General features: G+C 33.3%; 1 protein-coding gene across 1 annotated transcript in view; it reads left to right on the forward strand.

Annotated features, from left to right (window-relative positions):
* The window catches only part of LOC148946191 (uncharacterized), a 389,952-nt gene that overhangs the window by 335,980 nt on the left and 30,950 nt on the right, over positions 1 to 23,022 (forward strand). The window contains exon 12 of the mRNA XM_089097629.1: positions 22,235 to 22,524. Coding sequence (XP_088953755.1) covers positions 22,235 to 22,524 — 290 coding nt within the window. The remainder of the gene's footprint in view (positions 1 to 22,234; positions 22,525 to 23,022) is intronic.

Consider the following 23,022-nt stretch of genomic DNA (forward strand, 5'->3'; position numbering starts at 1 on the left):
ACTAGACCGATTCGTACTCCTTACTTCTGAGACTAAGCTTCCACGACCTCAAGTCCTATGATGATGATAATAAGAATCAAATTAAAAAAAATCTCTAAAATATTCAGGAGATAATATATTAAGCACTTGGTTAGTAAACACTCCCGCCTGATGATCCCTGATCTCATGAACATCAAAAACTCTAAAACTGATAAAACATTCACGCGTGTGCTCATACTGAGCAAATTCACCCAGTACTCGAAGCGCCTTATTCTGAATAATCTGCAGTCTTTTAATCTTTGAAGAAAAATTAGATGCATAAATACAGCAACCATAAACAATAAAAGGATGAAAAACAGTATGATATACATTTCTTAAAACAGTTAAAGGTAACACGTGTTTCAAACGCCGCATCACTCCAAGACCTCGTGCAAGTTTAGAAGAAATCATATTTATGTGTTTCTTCCAACTAAAATTATTATCAACATAAAATCCTAAATATTTATTTTCAAAAACCTGTGAAAGTGACAAATTTTCAAAAACCATAGAAGCACTAATTACAATTTTTCCTACCCTACTAAAAGTCATATAATTTGTCTTAGAAGTATTAACAGCAAGGTAACTCAAGGAGGTAAACACCAAAAGGTTTTCCAGTGTTCAGTTTGCTTTACCACCTAGTTCTTCCAGTGACCGTGCAGAAATCGTCAAAGCAGTATCATCTGCAAATACTGTAACAGTTGCTTTAGGCATGTAGAACCTCAAAGTATCGACGTATACGAGAAAGAGTAACGGACCCAGGACTGAGCCCTGTGGAACTCCACATTTAATAGGATAGACTCCACTAACGATGTCACCTAACATTACATTAGCTGACCTTCCATACAAATATGATTTAAACCAATCCAAGCAAACATCTTTTATGTAAATACATTCTTAGACCACACTGGCTATACATGACAAATGAAACTCAGAGAGAGTTTATAAGTAAACTTCGAAAGGTTTGATTTTCGTTGGTTTCTCTTTCTTTTCTTTCTTTTTTATTTAGCACTGAGGACGACTCGGCGGATGTCCTTGTTGAAATATTTGCTTATTTCTTCTTCTTCATGGTTCGCCACTAGCTGACAAAATCCTCGTTTTTTCACCTTTTTTGATTTTAGTTTTCATTTTGATATTTTCTTTCCTCTCTGAGTTTCATTTAACATCTTTTACCCCCAGACTAGATCGGTGACACAGCAACAACTCAAAATCTACAGTGTCGAAGGCTTTTTTGAAGTCAACAAAGATCGTTAAAAGAATAAAACCTTTTTCTGGAGCTCCAATTACTATATCCAGAAGATGGTGAACAGCATGGCTAGTATAGTGTTTACTGTGGAATCCGAATTGGCTGTCACACAATATTCCTAGTTTATCCAAATATTCATAAAGTCTCCTATTCTTTTCATAGATTTTAGAAAAAATAGGCAATAACGAAATCGGTCGCCAATTCGACAGTTCTTGCTTGTTGCGTCCTTTATACAATGGTATTACCTTTGCCAGTTTAAGACCACTAGGGAATTCACCGGTCTGGGATGATAGATTTATCAAATGAAGTAGACACTAGGATAGCATTTACAGCTCTAAGATTACGTCCATCTATTCCGGCCGAGTTAGACTTTAGTCCTTTCACTGTGCTATCGATCTCCTTTGCTGTGCCCTTCTCGAACGAAAAACTGCGCCCTTCGCCTCGATTATCAATAAAGGCCTTCTCCAGATGTCTTCCAGACTTTTTAGCTACTTCTTCCTTAATAATTGCGCCTATGTTCGTGAAATATTTTCAGAATTCATCTGCCATTTTCTGTTTATCAGTGGTTTCACTTCCATTCACCAACAGACTCTTTACTCCATCATTAACATTAGTCATCCCTTTTAAAACCTCCTCTATTAGTCGCCAGGTTCCTTTTGCATCACCACTTTTACCATCCAAAGCAGAAGTATAATATGCTTTTTTCTCTCTGCGACGCTTATGGTTAACTTTGTTTCTCACTCGCTTAAATTCTTCAAATAAACTCACATTTTCCGGGCCCTGTAAATGTTTTTCAAAAAGCTAGTTTTGCATTTCCATCATTTCAAGCAATTCTGTGGTCACCCATGGCTTTCTTGGCCCATTTTTCTTTTTATTCATTTTCTTCAGAGGAGTAATATTCTCATATCAGTAAGAGAATATTCATAAGCCTGTCAAACGCTGTATTTGCATTTTTCTCTTCGCTAACTTCATCCCATGCTATAGTTCTAACTTTCTCTTTCAGCTTTCTCAAGTTATTATTTCTCATATCTCTATAAGCTCTCTTACTTAGGTTTTTACCCGAAGTTTTAATACTATTTATTATACAAACAATCGGGAGGTGGTCAGAAGCAGGTTGAAGGAGAACATCACAAAAAATAATGCAAGATTAAAAAATTCTAGCTTAAAACCATTTAAAGTCAATAAATCAAAGCTAAAATCACCCAGAATAACGAACTCCGATCGACTAGACTGGACCCTACTTAAAAAATTATCGAACTCCTGAAAACATTCCTCCGGATGAGCAATAGGGGGTCTATAAACCAGGCAAACAATTAACTTTTTACCTTTATCTATTTCAATCTCAATAGAAAAAATTTCAATCTTACCTTTATCCCATAAATAAAGGTCCTCCCTTTCTTTAAAATTCAATCTCTCTCTCACCAAAAATGCAAGTCCCACCCGCCCTTCGCCGTGACTTCGATGTCAGTTGGTAACCTGGAAAAGAGTAAGAAGAGAGAAGACTATACATACTCAAGAATAATTCACAAATTCCAAAAACATCAATCAAACTATTAATATTACTTAAAAACTGAACTATTTCTTCAAAAGCCGACGTTATGTGGAAATTCCATTGAGCAACACACAAACTATTCATCTCTTTTTTAATTTGACCAAACTCTACAAAACGAACGTAGCGGCTAGGACGGAGTTGCTTTGGGCATTCATCAACTCGATCTTGAAATTCGTGACCTGTCTGATGTGATAAAACATCATCAACTGAGAGCTTATTTTTTTCAAGCAACTCTAACCGAGGTATTGGGAATAGACTAATCATAATAATAAAGTAAAATAAAAATCCAAGATCTTATTTTCTTCATTAGGGATTAAACCCATACATAAACTGGAAAAAAAGGAAATAGGAATAATTGAATAACAATAATAAGAATAAATAAACACATATAAAGATTCAAAATTAAAATACAAAAAAAAAAAAAAAAAAAAAAAAACAGGACGCTCAATCACGATCGAATATGTCATTCAGACACGAAAGTCCACGAGCAGAAGTCGCATTCTCCGGACGGACATAAATCCAACCTTGGTTTGACCACACGAACTTATTCCCGTATATTCCCCTTGCAGCATTCAACAATTCTCTTTTTTTCTTTGTTAGGTTCTCAGCCACAAAAATCTTCGTGTTCACAATTTTTTTTACAAGCAAAAACTTTCACAGCTGTGTGGCGGACTTTGAACTTCACTAAAACTGGAGCAATTTTATCAGAGCGGCTACCATCAGAGTTCAGCCAAAACTTATGCAAAGATATAACATCGCTTTCAGCAAGACCCGAGAACGCCATCTTATTGCGCATAATATTCATTGTTGCATCTTTTACTTCAACACCAGGGGGTTGCTTGACACCATTGAACAGTAGTGTATTCAGTCTCAACTCTTGGTCAGCATCATCAAGCTTGGCTTCAACTCTAGCATCGATTTTCAAGTAATTCTAGTTGATTTTGAGATATTTTCAGGTCATTTTCAATCCTGTCAAATCTCGGAGTAAATTCCAAAATTATCGCATCGTGAACTACGCCAATTATCTTTTCAATTTCAGCAGCGGATGGTGCGGTCGAGGGGTGAATTCTAAGTGCTTCGTTAATTTTCTGCGCAATCGCCTGTTTCATATTTTCTTTCGTTACTACTGCATCTTTAAGAGTTCGCTCAATAAGCCCCGAAGTATCTGAACTTGTAGCCGAATTTTTATAAACAAGCCGGCTGAGAGCAAGTTCCTCAAAAGCGCCTTTAACTCCTTTTCCAACTTTTTTCATAACTTCGGTTTTGTTTGATTCGAAATTTTTAAAATTTTGTTCCAAAACCATTTCGACTTTATGCGATCCGTAGCAAAATACTTGGTGCTTAAATCGACCAGATTTATCTGCGACAGAACGGAGAATTCTGACTGGCCATAAAGGATATGCCGCATAGCTTGCCAGGGTAAGGTCATCATCCTGAAACAAGGGCATCACGGCTTTGAAGAAAAGACAGGAAAAAGAAAAAAGGCAGGAAATAGACTTATCTTTACGTGGGCAGGCCCACGGCTGCAGTGGCTGTCAACTCTATGGAAACTGGCTCAGTGATCCAGGGAACCTGCTAAGGTTCACCAACGTTTTCTGACATCCCAGTACATGGAAAGTAAATATCCAATCAGTAACTATCCAATCTCAAATTCACCAAAAGCTTCAAAAAAAGTATCCATTTCTCGCCAAAAGTCTATCACCAACGAATTAATGGATAAACACAGGACAGGATTATACGTCACTATAATCCCAAGCCAATTGTTGTTACGAAATTCACTGATTTAATAATGTTAATAATATATCTGATTTTAGATTTTAGATATGTTTGCTCTGAACTCTAAAATAAGACTGATACTTGTTGGAGCGGACCTGGTCGGCAGGAGAAGTGGGAGTTTCAATTATACCCAAATCATGGAAATAATTTGTTGAAGATTGGATATCATAATACCACATTGCTAGAAGCAGGTCTCTCAATTTTTGAGATTAAGTATATTGATAAAAACATATAAAGTTTGGATCTCCGAAAGATTTTGATGCATCACTGGCTGATGAACAAAAGAACCCATAATTCTAATTGCCTTATTTTGAATTATCTGAAGAGGTTGCAGGATGGACCATAAATGTGTTGATATAGATTACAGGGCAATAATTAAGGTATGATTCAATTAGAAAATGGTATAAAGTTTTAAGGATGGAAAAACGAAACACATTTCAATCTATGAAGACAACTTAAGTTATGGACAAGTTTCCATCTCAAAGAATCAGACTGCTTACGGAAAGATAAAATCTCATCGAGAATAATTCCAAGGTAACGAAATGAATTTACTGTTTTTATCCTAGTTTTGTTAACTATTAACTCTTCTATGGTAATTTCATAATTACCATTCGTGAAGGATTTTAACAGAATAAGAGGAATTAATGGAAGTAGAGAAGGTATTAATGGTTGAAATTGAAGATGCGAAATAGAGGTTATAGATAAAATTGCTGAGAATCTGGAAGGAAAGGCCAGCAGGCAAAATAGTTTGGTATCATATTGACATCAAGAAATTGAGAGTAAGCTTCGCTGCTTCATTTTATAATTACCATAAGTGATGGATCTTAACAGAATAAGAGGAAGTAATATTTCAATCTATGAAGACAACCTAAGTTATGGGCAAGTTTCAATCTCAAATAATCAGAATGCTTACGGAAAGATAAAAGATCATCGAGAATAATCCCAAGGTAACGAAATGAATTTACCCTTTTTATCCTACTTTGGTTAACTATTAACTCTTCAATGGTAATTTTTTGATTACCATAAGCGATGGATCGTAACAGAAGAAGAGGAATTAATGAAAGTAGAGAAGGTATTAATGGTTGAATTTGAAGATACGAAATAGAGTTTAAAGATAAAATTGCTGAGAATCTGGAAGAAAAGGCCAGCAGGTAAAATAGTTTCATATCATATTGACATCAAGAAATTGAGAGTAAGCTTCGTTGCTTCACATCGCTGCTTCAAATGCCGTGCAATCAGTCACCTTGCCGTGAATTGTAAAAACAGTGCAGTGTTTTAAATATGGCTCAATCGATCACAAATCGACACCTGATACTCCATTCCAAAAAAGTGCCTTTTGTGTTTGTTGTAAGTCTAATGGTCATACTTGTCATAGTGTAAAGTGCCCGAAAAACTGCAAAACTTAAACCCATGGATTACTTCTACTATCATTTCTACCGTTTCTACTAGCATTGGGTATAAACGGGTAATTTACAAATAAACCTTCTGTGTTGCAAAGCCAGTTATAACGTGACTTTCTTCCAGGAACATTTTTTTTTTACTTTCGTTAAATCGGCTCTTCGTTCTAGCTTGTTCGAACTAAATGACTATTACTTAGCCGTGAGAGTGAACACCTGTGTTTATATTAGTGTATATCTACCCACTGATTAGTCCAACGATCAGTCAGAGCGATTACTTGTTTTGTCGTGCGAAAAGTTTGGCTCTTGTGTAAAAAAAATTAGGCGTCTAGGTTTACCTTGTGTTATAGCCGGAGACTTTAATTACAATTAGTCTGGACCAGATTTTCAGGCGTCTCAACGTACTACTATAGTTAAGGGTTTATTTAATGATTTTTGCGTTTATTATCAGAATCAGAATCAGAATCATTTATTAACATAAAAGCTTTCTTAGTCAGGGTTTAAATCCCGACTAAATCGTGCTATTATTTACAAAGTAAACAAAGACACAAAAAATTAATACACATGTCACTTATTGTAGACAGAAACATAAAAAGGCACAAACGAATTGCTGAAGCGATTAGTGGGACACTTGGGCTGGGCTAGCTTTGTTGCTTTTGATCTTGTAGTTACTTTTTTTGTGAGCATTGAGGGTAATATATTTCTGTGTTTATCACTTGTCAGAAGAAACTGGCCAAATTTACAGATAAGTTGAAAACGGCGGTCGTGGAGTGACGGCAAATTTAGTTGAGACAGTGCTGATTCGTAATCGGTGTACTGATCAGACAGTATGGCCTTCACCACTCTTTTCTGGACTGATTCGAGTACTTCGCTCATATAGGCAGTGTTCTGAACCTGTGGACCCCATACAGGGCACGCATACTCTAATATCGGGCGAATATATGTCAGGTAGGCTGTTTTCAATTGCGGCACTGAAAAACCAAATCTTTGCATCAGTAAAAGGGTACGCATGGTACAGTTCGCCTTTTTCACTACCCCTTGGACGTGGAGGCTAAACGAACAGTCAACGCTGAACGTAACACCGAGAATAACTGCCGACGATACGAGTATATACCATCTATTGAATTTGCGTACGCCCCCGTACCAAACATGTTTTTCTGATAGGTAAACAGGTCATTACAGTCGGTCATCACACTTTGCCAAGAGGATTTGCGTAATTTCAAAGTTCAGTGTCTTTTTTTTAGTGGTAAACCAAAAACCGTTGTCTCTTTTTACCCGCCAATTATTTTTGTATATATTCAGATTTCATATTTGATTCTCCATCAGTTTTGAATAGTTTATATTCGAGATAGCATTACAGGCATTTTTTGTAAAAAGCATTTACATATAAAAATGGATAATTCTAAGCAATTTTTGGTGAGTAAAAAATATTCTCATTATTATATTAAAAAGAAATTGTCTTGTCATTAAGTTAAGGAAGAAATTCTTTCCTTACACTAGAACTAAGGGTACTTATGTACTTAGAAGACTGTTGTTTTTAGGAGCTGAAAAAACCTCTAATTCTCGTATAGGTTGAAATTTACGGTGTGATTTTTTATCGAGATCAATGTGTCTTTTAGATGTTTTTTGAAAAAAAGTGCTCAGCTTTCGATCGGAAATTCGGGGTCAGAATAAAATGTTGATTTTTTAATGTATTAATTGTTACAAAAGCTTCCTTTTTTATCAATATCAATAACCCTTTTTTTAGGGATGTTTTCGAAAATACTTCCAGGCCACCTTCTTTTGAATTCGCCGCCTTTACGTTCCTTCCGGTTTTTCTGGTAGGTAAACAGGTCATTACACTCGGTCATTACACTCTTTGTCAAGAGGATTTACGCAATTTCAAAGTTCAGTGTCTTTTTTTAGTTGCCAATTATTTTTTGTATATATTCAGGTTTAATATAAGATTCTCAATCAGTTTTGAATAGTTTTATTCGAGAGAGCACTACAAGTAGTTTTTTTAAAAAAACATTGAAATAGAAAAAATGGTTAATTCTAATCAATTTATGGTGAGTAAAAATATTCTCATTATTATATTAAAAAGAATCGATCGGGCCTTTGGGGTTAGAATAAAATGTTGATTTTTTTTTTAATGTATTAATTTTTAAAAAATATTACTTTTTTTTTGAGTTTCGGTTTTTTACTTACTTATAGATCGTTATCATGTACTGCTGGAAAATGTATTTCAGTGATATTTTAGATCATAGTAGGCTAATTATGCTTTTCGTCTTAGAATAAGAATAAAAAAAAACAATTTAGAATCTATGCTGCTTACGGGGATTGACTGAGCCATGTTAATTAACTTTTCCACTTCTTAAATTTATATTTATGTCTACATTTGATTGAAATCTGATAGTTTAAAGAGAAAAAAGGCTGTTATACCAAAGAGTTTTAATAATTTCCGACTAAATTGACTTTGAGTTTCACAAAATGTTCATAACCGCATGATTAGTAACAATTTTACGCTTGAGTATACAAAGAGGAAGCTTGCTGAAGGAAGTGTCAGAGACCGGATAATCTTGAATAATAAAAACAAATCTGTTCTTATTCTAAAAAATCTAAATTTGTAACAATGAGTATTTTATTTTGATAATAAAGGAAAATAAAACTATTTTCAGTTTTTCTCAGTAGGTAGCTTGCAAGCTTAAAGAGCTAAATATATATATATATATAATGCATTCAAAATGCACGTTGATTAATACATCCTATGTTTAAATTTGCAATTTCAATTTTGTATAAAATTTGAATATACGTAAAAAATTGGCGATGAATAGTAACTTTGGAATACTTTGGAATAAATTTCAAAATTCTGAGTTTGGAATAACTTTGGATAAAAAATGGAATTCTATTTTATTCTGTTAGAACTATTTTGGATTTGTGTTAACTATTTTTTTATTTTTAAGAATAATTTATTGTTTTGTAAGAAATAATTTGGATTTCTTACAACTTTTTGTATTTTTTAAGAATTATATCTGTTTCGTAAGAACAATTATTCTGTTAGTACTATTTTGGATTTGTCTAAAATATTTTTGTATTTCGTAAGAATGATTTTTGTTTTTTAAGAACTATTTTTGGAATTTGTTTGAACTTTTTGTATTCTGTAAGAACTACTTTCGGTGTTGTTAGAATTTTCGTGCTTTGTGACAAGTATTTCATATACTACTGATTGCCAAGCAGTAAGAGGAAATTACAATTATTACTTTTGGTTCAAAAACTCTTTTTTTTATTCAATTTTTGATTGTTTTCCAAATCATACCCAGGCCTAACTGAGATATTATTTGAAGTATCGGTCCCTTAAATCCTTGGTTAATTGCTTTTTAAAATATTTAAATCAGTAATTGCACGTTTATTAATACATCCTATGTTTAAATTTGCAATTTCAATTTTGTATAAAATTTGAATATACGTAAAAAATTGGCGATGAATAGTAACTTTGGAATACTTTGGAATAAATTTCAAAATTCTGAGTTTGGAATAACTTTGGATAAAAAATGGAATTCTATTTTATTCTGTTAGAACTATTTTGGATTTGTGTTAACTATTTTTTTATTTTTAAGAATAATTTATTGTTTTGTAAGAAATAATTTGGATTTCTTACAACTTTTTATATTTTTTAAGAATTATTTCTGTTTCGTAAGAACAATTATTCTGTTAGTACTATTTTGGATTTGTCTAAAGTATTTCTGTATTTCGTAAGAATGATTTTTGTTTTTTAAGAACTATTTTTGGAATTTGTTTGAACTTTTTTGTATTCTGTAAGAACTACTTTCGGTGTTGTTAGAATTTTCGGGCTTTGTGACAAGTATTTCATATTTTGCAGAAGGCTATTTTTAATTCTGTTAAAACTATTTTGGATTTGTGTAAAGGATTTTTTCTATTTTTAAGAATAGTTTTTGTTGTTTAAGAACTATTTTCAATTTTCTTACAACTTTTTGTATTTTGCAAGAATTGTTTCTGCTTTGTAAGAATTATTTTTGGAATAAGTTTGAATTTTTTGTATGCTATAATAACTATTTGGGATGTTGTTAGAAAATTTAGTGTCTTGAAGCAAGTATTTGGTATTTTGCATCAAGTATTTTATATTCTGTTAGAACTATTGTGGATTTGTGTAAAGTATTTTTGTATTTATTACGAATAATTTTTGTTTTGTAAGAACTATTTTTGATTTCTTAAAACTTTTTTTATTTCTTATGAATTATTTCTGTTTTGTAAGAACTGCTTTGGATTTTGTCTGAACTTTTATATTCTGTAAGAACTATTTTTAATGTTGTTAGAAATCTTTTGGTTTTTTAACTAGTATTTTGTATTTTGCAAGAACTATTTTTTATTCTGTTAGAACTATTTTGGATTTGTCTAAAGTATTTTTGTATTTTGTAAGAACTATTTCCGGATTTTTCTGAACTTTTTGTATTCTGTAAGAACTGTTTTCGATGTTTTTGAAATTTTTGCTATTTTTGAAAAGCATTTTATATTTTGTAGTAAATATTTTTTATTCTGCTAGAACTATTTTGGATTCGTTTAAAATATTTTTTCTATTTTGTAAGAATAATTTTTGTTTTGTAAGAACTATTTTAGATTTTTTAGAACTTCTTGTATTTTGTAAGAATTATTTATTTTCAGTAAAAATTAATTTTAGAATATATTTTAACTTTTGTATTAAATTAGAACTATTTGTGATTTTGTTAGAATTTTCATATTTTGAAGCAAGTGTTTTGTATTATGTAGCAAATGTTTTTTAATCTGTGAACTATTTTTTTTATTCTGTTAGAACTATTTTGGATTTGTCTAAAGTATTTTTGTATTTTGTAAGAACTATTTCCGGATTTTTCTGAACTTTTTGTATTCTGTAAGAATCTGTGTGTCTGTCATCTCTATGTCTGTGTTGTCTCTATGTGTGTGTCGTCTCTGTGTGTGTGTGTGTCGTTTCTGTGTGTTTTGTCCTCTCTGTGCGTGTGTCGTCGCTTTGTATGTTTTGTATCTGTGTGTGTCTCTATGTGTAACTTTGTGTCTGTCGTCTCTGTGTGTTTGTCCTCTCTCTGTTCGAGTGGACTCTGTGTGTGTGTGTGTGTGTCGTCTCTGTGCATTTTCCCTCTCTGTGGGTGTTTCGTATCTGTGTGTGTGTTGTCTCTGTGTGTTTGTCGTCTCTGTGTGCGTGTCGTCTCTCTATGTGTTGTCGTCTCTGTATGTGTGTGTCGTCTCTGTGTTTGTGTTGTCTCTCTGTGTGTGTCGTATCTGTGTATGTGTGTGTGTGTGTGTATGTGTGTGCGCGTGTGTCGTGTCTGTGTGTTTGGCGTCTATATGGTCTCTAGTTGGTAGGGGTCTAATCGTGTGTGTCGTCTCTGTGTGTGTGTCTTATCTTTTTCTATTGTGTATCTGTGTGGTTATGTTAGGTTTCTCGAGATTATTCCCCTCGCTTAGTTTGGATTGGATGTGTTTCTGTCGTCTCTGTGTGTTTGTCCTCTGTGTGTGTGTGTGTGTGTGTGTGTGAGTGGACTCTGTTTGTGTGTGTCGTCTCTGTGGGTGTTGCGTATCTGTGTGTCTGTCATCTCTATGTCTGTGTTGTCTCTCTGTGTGTGTGTCGTCTCTGTGTGTGTGTTGTATCTGTTTGTCTGTAATCTCTATGTCTGTGTTGTCTCTATGTGTGTGTGTCGTCTCTGTGTCTGTCATCTCTATGTCTGTGTTGTCTCTATGTGTGTGTGTCGTCTCTGTGTGTGTGTGTCGTTTCTGTGTGTTTTGTCCTTTCTGTGCGTGTGTCGTCGCTTTGTGTGTTTCTTGTCTGTGTGTGTGTTGTCTCTGTGTGTTTGTCGTCTCTGTTTGCGTGTCTTCTCTCTCTGTGTGTCGTCTCTGTGTGTGTGTCGTCTCTGTGTGTATGTGTCGGCTCTTTGTGTTTGTCGTCTCTTTGAGTGTGTTTTCTCTGTGTGTGTGTGTCGTGTCTGTGTGTGTGTGTGTGTGTGTGTGTGTGTGTTTGTCGTCTGTGTGTTTGTGTGTTTGTCGTCTCTGTGTGTGTGTGTCGTCTATATGTGTATGTCGTCTCTTTGTGTGTGTCGTCTCTGTGTTTGTGTGTGTGTGTGTGTCATCTGTTTGTTGTTTTTGTCTCTCTCTGTGTGTGTGTGTGTGTGTGTGTGTGTGTGTGTGTGTGTGTGTGTGTGTGTGTGTGTGTGTGTGTGTGTGTGTGTGTGTGTGTGTGTGTGTGTGTGTGTGTGTGTGTGTGTGTGTGTGTGTGTGTGTGTGTGTGTGTGTGTGTGTGTGTGTGTGTGTGTGTGTGTGTGTGTGTGTGTGTGTGTGTGTGTGTGTGTGTGTGTGTGTGTGTGTGTGTGTGTGTGTGTGTGTGTGTGTGTGTGTGTGTGTGTGTGTGTGTGTGTGTGTGTGTGTGTGTGTGTGTGTGTGTGTGTGTGTGTGTGTGTGTGTGTGTGTGTGTGTGTGTGTGTGTGTGTGTGTGTGTGTGTGTGTGTGTGTGTGTGTGTGTGTGTGTGTGTGTGTGTGTGTGTGTGTGTGTGTGTGTGTGTGTGTGTGTGTGTGTGTGTGTGTGTGTGTGTGTGTGTGTGTGTGTGTGTGTGTGTGTGTGTGTGTGTGTGTGTGTGTTGTCTCTATGAAACACTTGCTTCAAAATATGAAAATTCTAACAACATCCCAAATAGTTCTAATTGAATACAAAAGTTCAAACAAATTCTAAAAATAATTTTTACTGAACATAAATAATTCTTACAAAATACAAGAAGTTCTAAAAAATCCAAAATATTTCTTACAAAACAAAATTTTCCTTACAAAGTGAAAAAATACTTTACAAAAATCCAAAATATTTCTAACAGAATAAAAAATAGCTACTACAAAATACAAAATGATTTTCAAAAATAGCAAAAATTTCGAAAACATCGAAAACAGTTCTTACAGAATACAAAAAGTTCAGAAAAAATCCGGAAATAGTTCTTACAAAATACAAAAATACTTTAGACAAATCCAAAATAGTTCTAACAGAATAAAAAAAATAGTTCACAGATTAAAAAACATTTGCTACATAATACAAAACACTTTCTTCAAAATATGAAAATTCTAACAACATCCCAAATAGTTCTACTTGAATACGAAAGTTCAAACATATTCTAAAAATAATTTTTAATGAACATAAATAATTCTTACAAAATACAAGAAGTTCTAAAAAATCCAAAATAGTTCTTACAAAACAAAAATTATTCTTACAAAATAGAAAAAATATTTTAAACGAATCCAAAATAGTTCTAGCAGAATAAAAAATAGTTACTACAATATATAAAATGCTTTTCAAAAATAGCAAAAATTTCAAAAACATCGAAAACAGTTCTTACAGAATACAAAAAGTTCAGAAAAATCCGGAAATAGTTCTTACAAAATACAAAAATACTTTAGACAAATCCAAAATAGTTCTAACAGAATAAACAATAGTTCTTGCAAAATAAAAAATACTTGTTACAAAACCAAAAGATTTCTAACAACATTAAAAATAGTTCTTACAGAATATAAAAGTTCAGACAAAATCCAAAGCAGTTCTTACAAAACAGAAATAATTCTTAAAAAATACAAAAAGTTTTAAGAAATCCAAAATAGTTCTTACAAAACAAAATTATTCGTAATAAATACAAAAATACTTTACACAAATCCACAATAGTTCTAACAGAATATAAAATACTTGATGCAAAATACCAAATACTTGCTTCAAGACACTAAATTTTCTAACAACATCCCAAATAGTTATTATAGCATACAAAAAATTCAAACTTATTCCAAAAATAATTCTTACAAAGCAGAAACAATTCTTGCAAAATACAAAAAGTTGTAAGAAAATTGAAAATAGTTCTTAAACAAAAAAAACTATTCTTAAAAATAGAAAAAATCCTTTGAACAAATCCAAAATAGTTTTAACAGAATTAAAAATAGCTTTTGCAAAATATGAAATACTTGTCACAAAGCCCGAAAATTCTAACAACACCGAAAGTAGTTCTTACAGAATACAAAAAGTTCAAACAAATTCCAAAAATAGTTCTTAAAAAACAAAAATCATTCTTACGAAATACAAAAATACTTTAGACAAATCCAAAATAGTACTAACAGAATAATTGTTCGTACGAAACAGAAATAATTCTTAAAAAAATATAAAAAGTTGTAAGAAATCCAAATTATTTCTTACAAAACAATAAATTATTCTTAAAAATAAAAAAATAGTTAACACAAATCCAAAATAGTTCTAACAGAATAAAATAGAATTCCATTTTTTATCCAAAGTTATTCCAAACTCAGAATTTTGAAATTTATTCCAAAGTATTCCAAAGTTACTATTCATCGCCAATTTTTTACGTATATTAAAATATTATAAAAAATTTAAATTGAAAATATAAAAATAGGATGTATTAATCAACGTGCAATTACTGATTTAAATATTTTAAAAAGCAATTAACCAAGGATTTAAGGGACCGATACTTCAAATAATATCTCAGTTAGGCCTGGGTATGATTTGGAAAACAATCAAAAATTGAATAAAAAAAAGAGTTTGTGAACCAATATTAAGAATTGTAATTTCCTCTTACTGCTTGGCAATCAGTAGTATATTAAATACTTGTCACAAAGCACGAAAATTCTAACAACACCGAAAGTAGTTCTTACAGAATACAAAAAGTTCAAACAAATTCCAAAAATAGTTCTTAAAAAACAAAAATCATTCTTACGAAATACAAAAATACTTTAGACAAATCCAAAATAGTACTAACAGAATAATTGTTCTTAGGAAACAGAAATAATTCTTACAAAATATAAAAAGTTGTAAGAAATCCAAATTATTTCTTACAAAACAATAAATTATTCTTAAAAATAAAAAAATAGTTAACACAAATCCAAAATAGTTCTAACAGAATAAAATAGAATTCCATTTTTTATCCAAAGTTATTCCAAACTCAGAATTTTGAAATTTATTCCAAAGTATTCCAAAGTTACTATTCATCGCCAATTTTTTACGTATATTCAAATTTTATACAAAATTGAAATTGCAAATTTAAACATAGGATGTATTAATCAACGTGCATTTTGAATGCATTATATATATATATATATATTTAGCTCTTTAAGCTTGCAAGCTACCTACTGAGAAAAACTGAAAATAGTTTTATTTTCCTTTATTATCAAAATAAAATACTCATTGTTACAAATTTAGATTTTTTAGAATAAGAACATATTTGTTTTTCTTATTCAAGATTATCCGGTCTCTGACACTTCCTTCAGCAAGCTTCCTCTTTGTATACTCAAGCGTAAAATTGTTACTAATCATGCGGTTATGAACATTTTGTGAAACTCAAAGTCAATTTAGTCGGAAATTATTAAAACTCTTTGGTATAACAGCCTTTTTTCTCTTTAAACTATCAGATTTCAATCAAATGTAGACATAAATAGAAATTTAGGAAGTGGAAAAGTTAATTAACATGGCTCAGTCAATCCCCGTAAGCAGCATAGATTCTAAATTGTTTTTTTTATTCTTCTTCTAAAGACGAAAAGCATCATTAGCCTACTATGATCTAAAATATCACTGAAATACATTTTCCAGCAGTACATGATAACGAGCTATAAGTAAGGAAAAAACCGAAACTCAAAAAAAGGAAGCTTTTGTAACAATTAATACATTAAAAAAAATCAACATTTTATTCTAACCCCAAATTACCGATCGATTCTTTTTAATATAATAATGAGAATATTTTTACTCACCAGAAATTGCTTAGAATTATCCATTTTTTCTATGTAAATGTTTTTTACAAAAACTACTTGTAGTGCTATCTCGAATAGAACTATTCAAAACTGATTGAGAATCTTATATGAAACCTGAATATATACAAAAAATAATTGGCAACTAAAAAAAGACACTGAACTTTGAAATTGCGTAAATCCTCTTGACAAAGAGTGTAATGACCGAGTGTAATGACCTGTTTACCTACCAGAAAAAACCGGAAGGAACATAAAGGCGGCGAATTCAAAAGAAGGTGGCCTGGAATTATTTTCGAAAACCTCCCTAAAAAAAGGGTCATTGATCTTGATAAAAAAGGAAGCTTTTGTAACAATTAATACATTAAAAAAATCAACATTTTATTCTGATCCCGAATTTCTGATCGAAAGCTGAGCACTTTTTTTCAAAAAAAATATAAAAGACACATTGATCTCGATAAAAAATCACACCGTAAATTTCAACCTATAAGATAATTAGAGGTTTTTTCAGCTCATAAAAACAACAGGCTTCTAAGTACATAAGTACCCTTAGTTCTAGTGTAAGGAAAGAATTTATTCCTTAACTTAATGACAAGACAATTTCTTTTTAATATAATAATGAGAATATTTTTTACTCACCAAATATTTCATAGAATTATCCATTTTTTCTATGTAAATGAAGTTTACAAAAATGTCTTTAATGCTATCTCGAATATAAACTATTCGATACTGATGGAGAATCAAGTTTAGAACGTGAATATATACAAAAAATAATTGGTTAGTCCAAAGAGTCAACGGTTTTTAGTTTACAACTAAAAAAAGACATTGAACTTTGAAGTTACGCAAATCCTCTTGACAAAGAGTGTAATGACCGAGTGTAATGACCTGTTTACCTACCAGAAAAACCTGTTTGGTACGGGGGCGTAAGCAAATTCAATAGATGGTATATACTGATACGCTTTGGTATGGTGGAGGGGGCACTGAAAATCCCTTTTGAGAGGGTTAAATCGAAGAATTTTGGTTTTCGTTTCGTTGATTCGGAGGCTGTTTTCAGAACACTGGTCTCTAAAGTTGTCGATAAATGATTCACTGAACTGGGGAACGGTTTGAGGCTTCACAATGAGGTATTTTAAGAGGGTGGAAAGGTCATCTACGAATTTGAACCGTTCGTCAAAATCGGCAAGGACGAAGTTGATCACTGCCAAGAACAACAATGCAGCGAGTTTAGTGCCTAAACACGTCTTCGCGTCGTGTTTTCACACGTCTTCGCGAACCTCTAACTTGGACCACATTACTGTATCTTCAAGTCTGACCGCCTATACAGTTACCGTTATATTTAATTATCAGCTGTCAGACCACTTACCTATAAATTGCCCCATCGGTGCACCATCTTTGGTTTCTCAAAGTAGTCCACTAGCACGTGATTCCTCAGTGCGGCGGTACTGTCGTGATTGGTCAAAGATTGACCAAACTCAGTTTCATGATTCGGTTGACTCGTTTGTAGCTAAAATAAATGTTCCATGTCACCTCATCCAAAAGTCACTCCAGTTGCCTAAGAGTGAAATCCTGATTTGTCTTGATATATTTTGTGCTGTAATATGTCATGCCCTCCGCTTTGCTGAAAAAAAAGCTGTCCCCATGTAACGTGTCTTCAAAGAAATCGTTCCTGGATGGTCCACAAATCCAGAGCTTTTCACTTCATGTGGACAAGCAAAGTTTTTGTTTTCTGTATGGAAAGAGTGTGGGCGTCCTACTACCGGGCATGTGAATGACATAAGGATATCTACAAATCAGAAGTTTTCCAAAATTCTTGCTCAGCATTGCCGAAATTTTATTAATATCTATTCTGTCCGTACAAAACAAGATCGAAACATGGTATGGAAAGAGTGTGGGCGTCCTACTACCGGGCATGTGAATGACATAAGGATATCTACAAATCAGAAGTTTTCCAAAATTCTTGCTCAGCATTGCCGAAATTTTATTAATATCTATTCTGTCCGTACAAAACAAGATCGAAACATGGTATTTAAATTTTTCTCCTCCTTACTGTTTACTGTTTACTGTTTATTTGATTAATTCAACATAACAAAAAACATATACCCCCAACAGAGAGAAAATCTCGTAAAATTGGGTAAAAAAAAAAAAAAACAAAACAAAAAAAAAACATTTTCTCATCATAACAAAAGAGAGAAAGAAAAAAAAACCTGGTTAAAGAAAAAAAAACAAAAAACATAACAAACATAAAGAAAACAAACGCTGGATAAGTGAGGCACGGAAGGCTATCCCAACATGGGTAACAAATATAAAAAAAAAAAATTAATAATAATAATAATAAAATTTCTATTCCACCATCACAGGTCAATACATAATTTTAATATTTTCTTCCTTAGAACTGATATTTGCCGAAATGATGCCTCAATTTGAATTCTATCTTTCAGCCTATATTTATTTGAAATAAATGGTATTTGGTATCTAATTGAAAATCTAGATCTTTCACAATTAACAAAGGGAATTCGATATGTTCCAGAACACCTAAGAGCCGAAGGAGGGGCAGAATCAGCAGAGATTTTTCATAAAAATAACTACTAGGATCTTGTATTTTAAAATGCCATATTGATATATTAAGTTCTCTTATGTGTTTCAGATCTAATAAATTCAAGAAAAGAAATAATGTTTCATTTTCCGATGCATCTCTAAGTTTTGATGGACGATGTAAAAAATTTCCAAGTATTCTCACTGCTTTATTTTGAAGGATCTGTAGGGGTTTTATATGCGTCCAAAAAGTATTTAAATAAATAATTGTGCAATAATTTAAATAAGGAGCAATCAAAGAATGATAAATTATTTTTAAAATTGAAAATGGAAAAACATGTTGCAAACGATACATAGACCCAATATTTTGCGAAAGTTTCACCCTTAAATGATCAATATGAGTTTGAAATGACAAAAGGGAATCAATAAAAACTCCTAAATAACGATACGATTGAACTCTACGTATTTTATGCTCACCAACTTGAAGCTCCTGACATGAAATTTTTTTAGTAGCACGTTTTGAATGACCAAAAACCATAAATTCAGTCTTCTTAAAATTCGGTACTAAATAATTAGAAACAAACCATCGATTAACTGAACTAACAGTGTTAAAGTGTTAACAGTGTTAACAGTGTCCTCAGCACCCCTTTCTTCGTCATCGTCCTCAGCTGGATGGTATGCATATTATGAATCTAAGTTTTGTGCTCCGGATCCCATCATAGAACAATCTTATGAAGTAGCTCTGGATCAGCTTCTGAATGATCCACTCGATGAAGATTTTGTGGTCAGTATCCGTTCTTTCGAAGATGCCATCCAAAAATTTAAAAGGAAAGTTTCATCTGGTATTGACCAAGTTAGTGCTATTTATTTGAAATACGGGGGGAAACGCCTTGCGACTCATCTGTTTCTGCTTATGCAAATGATATTCAATGATTTGCTTATGCTTCGAGGTATAGAGATTTGCTTGCTATTGCAAAATTCAAGGTTGCTGACCCTGAGGTTGCCGTCGCCATACGGATAGTGAAACATAACGGAAAAATTTATGGGAATTTAAATGATTGGTCCCATATTCTTAAGCAGTGCTGTATTGTGTGTTTCTTTCCTATGCTCCGTCTTGTTGTGTATTTAACTGTGACGGGTTTTCAATAATATTTAATAGTGATAATAATTAAATTCTTTTATGATTGTTTAACGTTGCTGTTCTGCAGCATATATAGTATGTCGTGGCGTTTTGAAGATTTCTTTTTTTTTCGCGCGTATATTATGTAAACTAGATGGTGCTATTATCGTTTCTTAAATTACTGCCTTTGTCTCCCACCTTGGACCCGAAAATCGTTTGTGTTTACTCGTTATAGTATGTCCGATTCATGTACTGGCGTTTCAATCAGTATTGTGAGTTTTAATGATCAATTTGTCCCACAACTGGAGCCATATCTTGCAGTGGTAAGATAATAGGCACATCAGATAGCAAATGTTTGTGTTTATACTCGTTAGCTTAGAAGTCTTTTTTTTTATTCTGGTGTCTTAAGTTTATTTGCTTGTCTTGTATTTTACGAAATGTTTAATTGTTGTATTTAATGTTTTATTATTTTGTTTTCTTTTATTGCTCCATCTTCTTGCTTTTGTATGACGGGTTTTCAAATAAATAAATATAGCACCAGGGCCTGAGTATTCATTTGTTATCCGACCATTGTACAATAATTTAATTTTTAGCCAGTTACCTTTAGAATATATTATAACATTGGGAGTACAGATATACGTATATGGACTTTAACGCTGGTTTTAGTGATTGCATATACAATTTAATGGACTTTCGCTAGGTATATGGAAAACAAAGATTGATTTGCTTAGGACGTGTAAAAACGAGGATTTAACACTGCCGACATATGTAATTAGTTCACCCACTGAAGTGTCTGTAATTCCTGCTGTGGCGTATCAAAAACTTGCTTCTAAAATTTGTGCTCTGTAATATACCCTTAACTTCATCAAAGAAAAGATAACAGATAGTGATTCAAATTTTTCGTCACTTCCCATTCCTTATGCTAGTCCCCATATTGAAAGCACCACCACCGTTATTATTTCACAAGTGCCTACTGAACTTGACGACCCTTCAAAAGAAATTCACGTTATTAACAAAGTTTGTGGCCATGAAGCTATTCACAGTATAAAGCCCTCTGGTGATAAGCTATTTGTTCAGATTAGTCGGTCCGCAGCAAAGAATTTCAGCAACTAAGTTCCAACCGTGTTGAACAGCTGTGACGTCTTGACGCGCAGAAAAAAATTTCATGGCAATGTTAAGGGGGTACCCGCCAATTATGATGCTGTGATCTTTAAGGAATGTGAAGCTGTTATCGACGCTGAACTTTCTGGAACATCTCTGGCTGTGGAAATTACTTTTGCTGATCTTGTGACCCTGCGTAATACCTACGAATTGGGCTCAAGGTGGGTTATGAATTCTTCCGGGTTTCTGAATTCCTGCGCTCGCCCCGTTGCTGCAATAAATGTCAATCTCCCCCAGCCACATAAAAATCAAATTTGATAAGCCAATAAAAGGCAGCTTTTGTGCCAACCCTTATGTATCATCCCGTGATTTTCCCGGTGATATGAACCCCAAATGTGCAAATTGAATGGGTAGTCATTTATCGTACAGGCTAAAATGTCGTGTTCTGAGTGATATCGGGAGAGAATGTGTGATTCAGAAATGACTGTTGAAGTCTTGGTCTCAATCTACATACAATATTATGTCACTGGTTAAGGTGGGAGGTGATGTTAGTAGTTGGCTCGGTGTGGAATCAGCAGTTAAGCGAAGTTGTATCCGTTTTCCATCATTAGAATGAAACTATTCAGATGGTCCTTGTACGAGGGAAGACAGATGCTGCGAGACAACACAACATCAAATACGAAGATAAAACTATATTAGAGTTAGGTTATGCAGATGACTTCAGTGTTCTAGGTGAAAATTTAATAATACGAATGATATTTTTGTATGTTTTGAGAGTTTAGGGTGCAACAATAGTTTAAAAAATTCATAGTATTAAAACTATGCCACTTCGACTAAGAATGAATCACAGTGTGATGCTACGTGATGCTAAGCAGTAAGAAAATTTATCAGTTTAGCACTTACTCGGGAAGCATTGTTAATAGGACGATGGATGTAGTGAAGATGTAAAAAGTAGAATATCCAGGACGCAGAAGGCTTTTTCACAGTTGAAACAATTTCGGAATAGTAGAAATAAGTATTAGAACTAATTTTAGACTACTGCAACCCAAAGTGATGACAGTGGTTTTGTGACAAGTGTGATAACAAGTGTGTCTTTGAAACACAAACGCTTAAAAAAAACTAGGATTTTCGACGAGATTTTTTTTTCAAAGGAATTTTTAAGTTTGGATGACTTTTTGGCAGATGCTTTCCTTAAAGATGCTTTCCGCTCGTTTGGTTGACTGTATATAAAACAATTAGCTCTACCAAAAATACAATAAAAAAGGTTAAGAGGGTTTTTTAATGAAGAATGATAGATTACTAAACGTCACATTTTTGGCTTTCCATCTAAGGTCAAATGAAAAGCAAGTTGCTTCCAAATAGGATGGAAATATTGTAATTAGACTGGATTGCAAGGAAGCCTTCATGGGAGTGGGTAAAGAGTGAGGGTTTGATGAACAAATTAGAGTGGAGGGGCAATGTGCAAAGCTGTGTTTGATTAATTGGTGTTGGTGCTGCAACACATTGCTAACACCAGCAGTAGTAGTATAATTGGTCACCATAAAGAGGGTTATAATGTAACCCTCTTTCGTTCAGTAATTATACTGTTACACAGTATAAACTATGATTCTTGTACATGTAGCTTTAAGTATAATTGATCTTTGCTGCTGTTTTTTGGATTAAAATTGCGTCTAGACATGTCTTTATGTTAAAAATGTGTGTTGATTTAAATGCTAGTTTGTCAACAACAAATTTTCTAGGTCATTGATAGCTTGTCTTGGCTGCCTTGTGGTTCAAAAAATGACGAAGTTCAAACTCTCTGTACAACATCAATTGCTCGTCTTCGTTCAATAATCGACCAACTATTCAACGATTGGCTGATAAGGCTGGCGGAAAGCTTATCTGATGGCGTTTGTGGAAAGATGTTTAGGTTCAATAAACGAAAGTCTACCGATACCGTAATTACGAAAGGACTTCTACTTTTGCTTAACAGTCCTGTCATGTGCAGATTTGTAGGAAACCCTCTTCTTCTTCAGACCACACTTGATAAGTAAGTGACAATTCCAGGCTAGGTGCAAAAAAATGTGTAAGAAGGACGCAATTTGCAGTAAAATAACAGGACCAAACTAATAAGTTGGACTCCTAGCATCAAAATAATAACTTCAAAACAAATATATTCAGCGTTGAATAATCTAACAAAATGAATGACCTAATCTTTGGTACAGCCAGGGCTTACATGAAATTGGAATAAGCAGCTGTAACTCTCCGGGTAACAAAAGAGAAAAAAACTCTTTTGCAGCGAATTTAAAATAAATCTTTTTTCCTTCAAACATATGTCATGGGTCACTTAGTGTAAGACAGCGGTTTGCCTCCCACTTTGAACTTACTGTATCAGTCCTTTGAACCTAACCAGTAGCTTAGGGAAGACATTTGTAACTAATACAGTGACTTTAAGGAATGTCAAACTTCTTATATATAGCTTAGAAAGCCCGGAGATGAACAAAACATACCAGAAATGTGGATCTTAAAAGATTGTCGTTTTGATATC

This window comes from Artemia sp. Qi Xiang Cuo, chromosome 12 (genome assembly GCF_049724085.1).
Source record: "Artemia sp. Qi Xiang Cuo chromosome 12, ASM4972408v1, whole genome shotgun sequence".
Taxonomy (NCBI): Eukaryota; Metazoa; Arthropoda; class Branchiopoda; order Anostraca; family Artemiidae; genus Artemia; species Artemia sp. Qi Xiang Cuo.